The sequence below is a fragment of the Morone saxatilis genome, unplaced genomic scaffold (assembly GCF_004916995.1).
Source record: "Morone saxatilis isolate NCDOM2014 unplaced genomic scaffold, NCSU_SB_2.0 Contig15, whole genome shotgun sequence".
Classification (NCBI taxonomy): domain Eukaryota; kingdom Metazoa; phylum Chordata; class Actinopteri; family Moronidae; genus Morone; species Morone saxatilis.
In genome coordinates this window covers 23,204,789-23,216,415 of record NW_023339707.1, presented here as the reverse complement: position 1 = coordinate 23,216,415, position 11,627 = coordinate 23,204,789, and the positions used below count along the sequence as shown (strand labels likewise).

At 41.2% G+C, this 11,627-nt stretch overlaps 1 protein-coding gene across 1 annotated transcript; it reads right to left on the bottom strand.

Moving 5' to 3' along the window:
* Nucleotides 1–292: 292 nt before the first annotated feature.
* Nucleotides 293–7,798, bottom strand: sall4 (spalt-like transcription factor 4). The gene is made up of 4 exons (XM_035655984.1): nucleotides 7,674–7,798; nucleotides 2,824–5,298; nucleotides 2,436–2,740; nucleotides 293–2,322 (listed from the first exon to the last, which is right to left on the bottom strand). The coding sequence occupies exons 1-4, from the start codon at nucleotides 7,738–7,740 to the stop codon at nucleotides 1,888–1,890; spliced, it is 3,282 nt and encodes a 1,093-aa protein (XP_035511877.1). The 5' UTR covers nucleotides 7,741–7,798; the 3' UTR covers nucleotides 293–1,887.
* Between the last annotated feature and the right edge of the window lie 3,829 nt (nucleotides 7,799–11,627).

The following is an 11,627-nucleotide window of genomic DNA, read 5'->3' as shown; positions in this document are numbered from 1 at the left end:
TTTCCATTGAGGATGCAAAATGGCAAGGGATTAATGGCTTCTCATGGGTCATCAAAATAGCAAAAACATTTCACTTGAGTCATCTGAAGGTGAATATATGTAAATTATGGATTTTATGTGTATTCAAACTCGCTCGTGTGCCATCTTAGAAGTTAGCCTAGGGGTAGGGTACATTTTACTCGTTAGTAAACACTCCAACATTTGCAGCCTACTGTATAGAGCCAGAGACTTCTTGGCTCTGGGTATCAGCTCAAATAAGTCTTCTGCGGTAAAGTAACGACAGGAAAAAGTGTTGAAAAAGTCACCCTGATTTTATTTTTCAAAATCAGAAAACATTTAGGTGAAGGAAACATTGGAAAAACAACAAAAAAACATTTACATTGTAAACAAGCCAAATTGGCTCAACATTACTTGAATTGTAGAGACAACTTGAAAGCAGTTTTGACATGGTTTGCTAAAGAAAGGCACAACTTGGCAAATGCATATCGATAAGGAATGTACAGCAGGGGCCTACAAAGTACTCGGACCATTCTGAGTTGTGTAAAGTGTCCAGTGATACATTCATTACTGTTCAACTCAGCAGGTTGAGAATGAAAAACCGTAACTCAAGAATGTATCGGAAAATGTACAGATCATTGCGTTGAGAGTAGGGGGGGTGGAGGACAACTAAAATCTAAACGAGGTAGAACTTACCCCCTAAACTCAAGCATTTATGAAGTATAAATAAATTAATGATGCTACAAGTTGGTAAAATAACCTAGGAAAAAAAAAAAGTTCAGTCTGAAAATTACTCTAAATGGTTGTTTCAAACAATCTGACAGGATGGAAAAGTTAACAAAGTTGTTGATTTGCCCTTTCCCTGTTCAGTCATCACAATAAAAGCAGTGAAATGTAACTATAAAATGTAAATGTAACTACAACCTGAAATAAAGTGCAGGCATGAGAACATAAAGCATTTAGAGGCCTTCAGACCTCAGCCAACTACACTTGACTGCAGATTTACAAGTGGAATATGTTGGGGGGGGGGTGAGAACTTGACTTTCAGAAACTGATGAAAATATGAAATATACGTGTAATGCTGCACAGTACAACACATTAATTTATCAGTCTAACAGAGCCTTCATAAACAGGCTTTTGGTGCAGTGAAAGACAACAGCAACATGTACAATTCGGGTTAGGCACTTGGCAAAAAGGTTTGAGTCATTAACTACTGTATCTTAGCACCAATGCAACAAAGATGAAAGCCTATTTTATAATCTACATTATCTGAAACTGGTGACTGAACTGTTGCACCTTGATGTGATAGACAAGACGCTGGAATAATCTGCCAATCTGATCAAAAGCCCCTTCAAAAATGAGACGCACGAATGACATTTACCACTACAGAAATGTACAATGTCATAAAACCTATGGCACACAATAGGAGGGAAAGTAGTCATTAAAGATACATACTGTTAACTACACCATTATTTATGAACACAGACATGGTGTCCTTAAAAAGTCATGCCCTGAAACCTTTCCTATTAAAGTCAAAATCCTTCAAAAATATCAAGGAGACTGAATTAAAGCAGTTTCAAGTAAGTTATACATTCAAACTTCTGGATAGACAGCAAAACGAAAAAAAAACGCACAGGAAAAAAATACCCGCATATATATTTATATAAAATAAAATACAACTACAGTAGTTATATCAAGTTCAACTAAAAATAACACTTGAGAATCATTCAGATCAGGAGGAAGAGAGCTGCAGTGAAGTTACTGGAAAAATTCAAACAAACTAAGCAGAATTCTACAAAGTTTTCTCTGAATATTGATTGTACCTCATTCAAAGAGAGGGGACATTCAAAAACCGAGTTCAGGTAATAAATTGACTGATGGCTAGAAAGCCTAATTAACTGCAATTTTACCCTCCTCCATAAAATGTGGGAACTGCGATTTTGGCACACTGTCGGAGCCGTTCTTCTCCATTTCGGCCAAGGTGGCAGGCAAGCCCGAGTGCGATCCATCAATCTTCATGAGGCCTCCAGTGGATCCAATCAGGGGCCCGCCGGCAGGGCTCCCAGGGAGTGGGATGCCACCGCCCTGGATGACTGATATTTCATTGGTCTTCATGGTCAGGCCACCACTGAAGGCAGCAGCATACTGGTTCCACAGAGACGGGTCAAAGTTCATTTGTGGAGCACCGAGTTCTTTGGGGGCCTGCATAATTTCTGGCAACATCTTCGCCTCAGAGCTCATTGCCATGAGTGCCATGGGATTATCCAGAGAGAGACGCTGGCCACGCCGCGACGTGTTGTTCCACATATGAGTGCCGATGTGCACCTAAAAGACAAGACATAGTTTATTACAATCCCAACACATTATTCCCAAATACACACGGACACAAAATGGACTGGAAATGGTCTATTCAGCACTTTTCTCAGACAAATATTTACCTTTAGATTTCCCTTGGTGGTGAAAGCCCTGCCACAGATGTTGCAGGCGAAAGGTTTCTCCCCTGTATGAGTGCGCTCATGGATCTGCAAGGCGCTGGCAGATGAGAAGTTCTTGCCACAGGCATGACACACATGCTGCTTGGTTGATCGTCGCGGCGCAGCCGAGATGGAGGAGGGCATGGCTGTTCCCTGAGGCATATGGGAGCTGAACAAACCATGAGGGCCCAAAGGATTCTCCATAGGCAGCTTCATCTCCAGACTGGCCAGACTCGATGGTATCCTCATGAAAGGCATGTTACTAGGAACTGTTGGGACAAGAGTTGAAAAATTAGATCAAATCATTCAACATGACAGCCTCTAAAATACTTTTCTTCAGTAATAAACTCACCGTAGTCTCCGTTTGTGAATGGAAGTCCAGGTTCTTCTTTAATCGCTTTGGGGGTAAAGCTGCTAGAAGCTGTGAGGTCAAGGGCTCCACTCGACTCTGTGCCGCCTTGAGCACCACCATCAGACTCTGGTTTTTGCACACTATGGGGATATTCATCAAAAGCAGATTCAGGTGACTTGCAACTACTCATGTTGTTGTTTACTGGGGAAGAGGAGTGAAATGACATGGCGGAGTCAGAAATGGCAGGACTACGGCCATTCTGATATTCCTGCTCTCTGGGAGCTGATGGGGATTCTTTGGATGTTCCCTCGCTTTCTGAGGCGGTGCTACTCTGTCGTTTCAGTGCAAGAGCAGAGGTGAGATTCTTCAAAACATCTAGGCTGGAAAGCACAGCAGGGGCAACATGCTTCTGCGGTTGCTCCTCAGAGGCAGATGGGAGGGAATCTAGGAGGGGATCTGAGGTGTCATTTGGCTTGTGGGAGTTCAGCTCTGGCTTGTGATCCTCCATGCTTGCTTCAAAACCACTGGTATCAAGAGGCGTCTCCTCTGGTAGAGAGGACTCCATTGCTTCTGCTTCTTCAAACTGGTTTTCCGGCATAGGGGTGTTGGGGATCTGGCCACCCATGTGCATACGAATGTGCTGCTGCAGAACCACAGCATTGGTGAACTTCTTCTGGCAGATGGGGCATGAGTGCTGCATTTTAAGAGGAGTGTTAGCCCTGTGCACTCCATAATGGGCCTTGAGGTTACCCTTGGTGGAGAATGCGCGGCCACAGATTTTGCACTTGTAGGGTCTCTCACCAGTGTGTGTGCGGTAATGCATTTTGAGTGAGCTCTGGCAACTGAGCACCCTATGGCAGATTACACACTCGTTGGGGTCACTGGTCCTCTTTTCCAGGCCATCCACCATTTGCTGAAGTTTTGCAGTTCCAGAGCTTTGTTCTTCTGTGAGGGCACTACCATTCATATGATGCAGTGCTCCAAAAAGTTCTTTAGTATCTTTCTGATTAGCATCCAGACCAGTTTCTTGGCCATACGCAGAGGAAACCGATGGGGAACCATCACTTGTTGATGGGGAGGGTCGCTGGGAAAAGGGGTTCTCTGCAAAACTGTCAAATGTTGTCTTCAAGACTGGCATGGATGATGGGTGAAACCCAGCAGCAGGATGGCTTAGCATGGGCTTAATTTCAGTGAGATTTGACTCATCCATGGGCACAGACATGCCAAAGGGAATGCCACTGGTAGTGGGAATATTGTCAAGGTGCTCTGGCACAGGATGTGGGTTCATGCCGATGTTAGGATACTTGTCTTTATGCCTCTGGAAATGCACTTTGAGGTTTCCTTTGGTTGTGAAGCGGTTTCCGCAAATGTTACATTTGAAGGGCCTCTCGCCGGTGTGAGAACGCAAGTGAATCTGGAGAGCACTGTCATTGCCAAAGGTCTTGCCGCAGTACTTACACTTGTGCTTGTATAACGAGTCACCGTTCTTTGATTCTGGTGGGAGGCTCAGCATCTTCGTCTTCACTTTTTTCGAGGCCTCGATACCTGCTTGGATACTAGTGAAGGTGCTAGGGAAACCCATGACACCTGGTGACTGTGGCAGTAGTGTTGGTAAACGGCTGGCCAGATCTGGAATGCCCTTCAAAATGTCTGTTTTAGAAGTCATCGAACCTAGTCCCCCAGGTAGAGAGGTAGGGATGCCAGTGGGGAGAGGTAGTTTCCCTTGCTTCATCGTCTCCATAGAAAGGCTCTGACTGCCGGTCCTTTTTCCTATCAGTGCTGCTGCAGCGGACAGCTGTTGAGAGAGATGTGCCCCGAGGGCTTTCAGAGGGTCCATTACCGCCCCTACTGACGACTGGAGACCCTGTGGAGTCATCATGGCTACTTGGATTCGAATCTGTTCTGTGAGTTGAATTTGCTGTAGCTGCTGTTGTTGGAGGCAAACCAACTGTTCCAAGATCATTGGGATGGACTGCAGGGCTTCCTGTGACGAGGTCAAAGATTTATTTTTTGACGAATGTTGGGAGACAGCCACTTTAGTGTCTGCCATGGTTTCAAGAGTGACATTTGAATCATGCAGTTTGGATAGGGGATGGAAATTCATCTCAGGGCTGGCAGCCATTTCTGTCTGATCCTGTTCTCCCAGGTCCTCTGCATTCATGCTGGACTCCTCCTCTGTTCTTTCCAGGTGGTCTGTATTGACATTTGATAGGGAATGACTGCTGGACTGGCTATCGTCATGGTCGCTTGTAAGGCCTTCGGGAGAGCCTTGTGAATATTCCTCTGGCACTTCATTGCCATCTCCATCTTTCATGATGACCACTTGCTGACCTTTAGTGCAATTTTTCTCATGCTCGTGGAATTCTGCTTCATCGAAGAATTCGGCACAGCATTTGTTGCAGACCTTGGTCTCATCCATTCTGAACCTCTTCACTTCATTTCCAACCTCCTCAGCCGGCTCATCTCGATGAATTCCTAAAAATCAAGAGAATACAGGAACTAAATTAATGCTTTTTATATACAGTTATGACAATATCTGACCAATAAGTTACTTAAAAGATTTAAAAAAAAAAAAAAAGTATAATTTTAAAACCATATTATTTTGTGTCAAGATAAGTCAAATTGTGGCAACGGATTATGAACACCACCACCATGCAATATCTTGAAAAACCACAAAAAGAAAAAAAAGCCATGCAATACATTTCAACTTTGTGAGGCTTATGTTATATTTTTTGCTCTCATTGTGACAATGTGTTGATTTTAACCTTATTTTGTCCACTCCTTGTAGGTCACAGCACAAGGGCTGGTAAGGGCTTTAATTTGGCTATTGTCCACAGGGCCAGCAGAGGGCAATCATCTACCTTTGACATGATCCAGAACAATGTCCAAAGAGACAAAGACCCATGGACATTGAATTACTGTGTTTCTGAAACAGGCCACCAACCACTTGCTAAAAAAAAAAAAAAAAGAGATCTGTTTCCGGCACCACATGTGGGGCACAATTTACAACCAGTACCAAACTAAAATCCAGTAAAGTCTGATTATAGCTTCTACAATGCACAATAAAATCACGTTAAAATCAAGTTTAAAATTCAAAGCTGGGCGTGAATATAACAAAATACAGTGGGTAATCTAATGTTGATTACCTTGAAGTATTGTGAAAGCCTGATAAGTTCTCCTGTGTGCATTTTAATTTGTCTGCTAACCAAGAGGCCATTTCACAACTGGGTGTATTGTTAAATGCTAATGCCTCAGAGAAAGGGAGTAGACCACCTGTTTGCATTTGCCCGAGGAAACTGTTGGACTTGTTAATTGCTCACCAGGAGGCATTGAAGCGGTGTCACACACACAAAAGTTGCAAACTGCATTACTTTCTGATCTATGAGGAAACAGTGAGCAAGGCTCAGCCACCCACATATGCGCACTATACTGCACTGGCGCTCTTATCTTAATGCAATTAACTCGATGTGGATAGTACACACGGGAATATGTATGTGGTCTCTTATTCTTCGAATAAAATCACAACTTGTAGATTGTGTAGTTAAAAAAAAATAAATAAAAAAAATAAGGAGGCAACGCTCTGGTTTACCACTTGACGGCGCATGACCTGTATGTGATCACCTTTACTTGGGTACATGACACGAGGTCAGACTAATCATTCAATTCATGGGACGTGTGTGTGTGTAACATATAATCTTATATCAAACATCAATGTTCTAACTCTCAGGTACAACTCAGAGCACGCTGCGGCTCTGCAAACATCGCGTTGACAAAAGTTTCCCCAATTATAAGGTGAGGTCGCTTGAGCATGCATATGGCAACACCAAAACGCACCCCCACCCAGGCTCCACAAAAAAAGGCCACTGCTCCATCCCCCACCTCTCCACATATGTACGAAAGGAAACAGTCATGCATTAAACTGGGGGATTTATTGCCTTTAGGTCAGCTTACTCCAGAGTCACATTTCATACAGTTTTTTGGGCACCTTTGTTTAAAAACCCCAACTTTGGCGCACACTTGCAAGCACATCACACCAAAAGAAAAATAGTGACCGAATATATACACACGTCGTTACATTAGATGCAGTGAAATTCCAAGTAGGGAGTTAATTAATTTGCGACACAATAAACAATGGCAACTGTAACAATGCCCATCTAAATTCAGCCAAAGCGTTCTGGAAGTACGCGCTAATATCTGCCACCAATTCAACGTGATGCGTCATGATAAATGAGACCAGTGAGTTAATATCTGAGGGAAATAAATACAAATAGATACACATTAAAAAAAAAAAAAAGCATCCTGACCAGCAAAGGCAGTCATTCCTCGCCACACAACTTCCAACCTCACAATGTATGAAACATTCAACAGGTACAACACGCTTCAATGGACCCAAAAGAAAAGTTCAAAGGGATTTAAAGTCTCCAGCTTGTCCCACGAAATAAATAGTACACAGATTTAGGAAGAAATTGGTCCCAATTAGCCCGAACCACACACAAAGTTACAATAAAAAAGGATGCGACTGTATCTTATGAGAGGAGAGACACAAGCAGTGTTGCATTTGGAAAAGAGCCTCGAAACACCTGTATTGTGTTTAAAATCATTTCTGCATGCGTCGCTTCAGTAAAAAAAAAAAACTTAAGTTTGTCTGCTGCCCAATTCACAACGGACAGCAACGGGTCAAAGTGCGAGAGGAACAATGTAAACGGCATTCCCCCCCCCTCAAACTTTCAGATAAAATGTCGATAGTTCCCGACATGGCATGGCGGAGCTGAAATCTGAACTTTTTTTGGAGGTATATCGCCAGCTCTCTCTCTCTCTCTCTCTCTCTCTGTGTGTGTGAGTGAACTTACCGTTTCCCAACGACCCGGGCTCGTCGGAGTTGATGTGCTGCGGTTTGCTTTGCTTACGCCTCGACATGGTGCAACCATCAGGAGCAAAGAGTTGCAAACAATTTTCCTCTCCTTCTTCTTCAACAAATTCCTCGGCTTGGAAAATTAGCCCCTCAAGTAGAAATGCGCATGTCAACGTAATTATTATTATCAATAATGCATTGCGATTTATCACGGCCCTCTGACAGCTGATTGGCTCCAGTCCAAGTGCTCACACATTATTCAAATGTGCTCCCTATTGATGAGCGGAGCGCAGCGGCAGGAGGGGGCGGGAGGAGCCCTGCTAGTGGATGGACTGCAGGATGGAGGCAGGGTTAATAACACCCAGCTCATCGCTCTCTTTTCCTTGTTCATGAAAATATACCTATGTATAAAGTCACCGAGGCGAGCCAAAGATCAGATCAGTCAAACAGCATTGGATTAGAAACTGCTACTCTGTGGCGCTTTGAACTGAAAAAAAAACATCACAATTCGCGTTTGAATAGTGACCTTGTGTACTTTGTGGCATTTGTCTGATTTCCTATTAGATCTCATTCACACACGGCGCGTACGCATGTGTTTGTGTATACAGTCCTTTTTTCTGCAGGGACTCATTGTCTTCACATGGTGGCCAATTCTTTCCAGGAAACATCATATTTTAGCCTGTCTTTATCCCCCTACAGCATCACTGTATGTTCCTGTGTGCAAATGTGGTGCATGTGTGGCAGCCTATATGGAAAAGTCCTTATGGGGATCTAATCATGCTTCTGTATAATGTTCTCATAATATTCCTGGAGATTTGTTGGGATATTCTCCCAGAAATATCATGGGATCTGTGTTTATTAGCAGTGAGGGTATAAATGTTCATCTAAACTCCAAATTTAGAGCGGTTTGGTTCTCAGGAATGTACAGTAATGGAGGGTACACACACACACACACACACACACACATTGACTCTGTTTGCACCTCTTTGTGGGAGGCTGACATAAGTATTTATGATGAAGGCTTGCAAACGATATTTCAACCATCACAGAAAATAGTACAAAACATGAAATTAATCCAACATAGGGTATATTTAAAGGATAACAAAACATACAAGCATTTTATGTTTGTGGTGGTTGTTCTTGTGACTGGAAGTTGTTGTTGAAAGTCTCCCCACTTTTAACATTTACAACTGAGCCCAATTACTTAAGCCTCTGCTCCAAAATGTATCCTTTAATACTGTCAATGTTCCGGCTAATGCAAACAGTAATTATCCAAAACACTGGTGGTCTTTGGCTGAGACAGTTGCAATAACTTTGATGCAACTACACCTTAGGATTGAGTAATGTTTATTCCTCTAGATGATACCGCTAACTGTTGTGAGAGATCATCTATTTGCAGTGATGCATTACTTATTAATGAGACTAAAATTGTCACATAGTCGGTCCTGTGACCTGTGTCAGTGTCCAAAGCCTCAATGCTCTAAAATATACTGTTATGTTAGACAAAATGACAAATGTCACCCAAGTTATCAGATGTGTTGGTGCTGCTGTAATACTGGTTTAATCTGAAACAAAAGAGTTTCCAGTTTAGCCAGTTTAAAATCTAGTGCTGTGATATGGAATAAAGAACATGCTGGAATAACGCTGTTAGTTCTGCTTCCCATTAACATTCACCTTGTGGGCATAGTTGGTGTTGCAAAAACATTCCAGGAAGTTTACTGAAGAAAATGTACAAAAGGGGCAAAGTTTTATGAGTGAATCACTTCCTATATGTTTATGGTGAATTCCATAACAAAGAAAACATGGTTTAAAAAGGAGTAATAGAACTGAATGGTTCAGAATCAGAAACTGTTGCCAAGTAGGTTTTCACACACAAGGAATTTGCCTTGGTATTTTGATGAATAGCACTCAAAGCAAGAGAAAATAAAATAAAAAATAGTGTAAACGTTGAGAGTCAAACAGATAAAAATAGAAATGTACAATTACAATATGTAATATTTCTATTTATATGTCAGTATTTTGTTTATTTTCAGAGCATGACGATATGAAGTATGCTTGTACAGGACAGACAACCTACCTTATTTGTAACTTTCTCATTCTCAGATTACTTTATGCAGAAAGGAATTTATTTTTGGAATGTGAAATACCAAGGACATACCAAGCTGTGTACAAATGTTGCTCTACAGACACTGAGGGCTCGCTTGAGATCACTGAAGTGTGGGAAAAAACAAAGTTTGGATACAAATTTATTTTACATGAGAAAAAGGAAAATGATCTTCATGAGGCACTAGGATATAACAAGAATAATAGTATATAAAACTACTCCTGGCTCTCAGATAATAAACAGAGTGAAAGAAACATCACACAAAAGAGGGTGAATGGTGTGAGGGCAATAAACTGTCCACAGTCACAGGATATACACACAGAAAGCTTTCCTCTTACAATAATGCAGAAACAGTCTATTTGGCAAGGTGAATTTATTCATAGAACACAATTCATACAGACATTTAAACTTTGAAAAGAAACTTTAGAAGACTGAATAAAATAATGGGTTAATTCTTACACAAAGCTGAAGGCAATTCAGATGCAAAGTACATGAAAATAACAACATTAAGGCTATTTTTGGATTTGTTGAGGGACTAATTTAATAATTAGGCCTTTTCTAAGCATTAGACAAAGACTTGTGATGAACATTTGCTATTATTTTGACACTACAGAATAGATACATACGTGAAAAAGTAATTGATGATGAAAATTGTTATTGTACATATAATTCTAATGAGCATCAGATAAACATCTAAACTGAAATAAACTATAACGCTTCATAATACACGATATTGGCCTTTTTTTTTTTTACCACTATTTCAATCTAAAATATCTCTGCATGTGTTATATAATGCCACAGCTGATGAGTGTAAGACAAAGACAAGCCAATATATCCAGATAAACAAATGCTCTTTAAGGGGACTGACTGAAGGTGAAAAAGAGGGGAGTGCTGTCTAGACGGTTTATTGCCCCAATAAGAAACTATGCTTGAATACGCTGTTTCTTCTACATTCAATCTAAACAACTCAAACAGTGTGCAGTCGTAAAACTGCAGTTGTGGGAGCCAGAACCAGAGGCATATCAGCTACATAACATGCCCCTTTTGGAAAACTGAATAATAAGACTTCTACATAAATAAAACATGGCAGCGATATATATATATATATATATATAAGTATATATATATATATATACAGTGTTTACCCTGACACACAATCAATGGAAACAGTGATTATGTGAAAGAATAGAAATCTATTTTGCTGCTTCGTATTTGTTCTGTAAAAAGCAATAAACCACATAAACAGGTGGACCCTTGCCTTTTTATCTGTCTTTTGTTAAAGTGATATAGCTGTTTTCTGAGCTGCACAGAGAACATGTAACATAACATGATCTTGTCCTTTGACCTGGTCATGTTCTGACAATAGTGAATATACATTGGTCACAGATGAAAGACCACACAAAACAGCCAACGGGGCGGCTTGAAAACAGCCTTGGGACGGATACTATTCAGTGAGTATTTTCTATATCCTGACCATTTTCTGATTCTCTCTGGAGTTTATGCATGAGGGAAGAGACACATTGACGCTCCTCAGATGTGTCATTTGCCAAGCTTTACGACGACCTTGCAGTGGACAAACAACAATAACAGCCCAGCACTTGCTGAGGAATTGTGAATTGAACATGTGTTTTTTAGGACTCAGTAAAAGATGAAAGCCACAAACCAACTTGGGAAGGATGAGCTATTTCACATCAAGTGTGACAATCAGCACTGTTGTCAAAACAAGCCCAATTTTTATGAAAAGGCCTGTTTTACTCATCAATGTGTTCGTAACAGAACTTGATTTATTCTTTAAGTTTGCAGAATGAGCTAAACTAACTCCTCCACGAAATGCATTTTGCTTATTGA

Bases quoted from the DNA above. Each gene is read 5' to 3' on its own strand.
- sall4 (XM_035655984.1), bottom strand. From the start codon at position 7,740: ATGTCGAGGCGTAAGCAAAGCAAACCGCAGCACATCAACTCCGACGAG. The intron at 5,299-7,673 runs GTAAGTTCACTC...CTTGATTTTTAG, and splicing joins GCCCGGGTCGTTGGGAAACG to GAATTCATCGAGATGAGCCG. The intron at 2,741-2,823 runs GTGAGTTTATTA...TTGTCCCAACAG, and splicing joins ATTCACAAACGGAGACTACG to TTCCTAGTAACATGCCTTTC.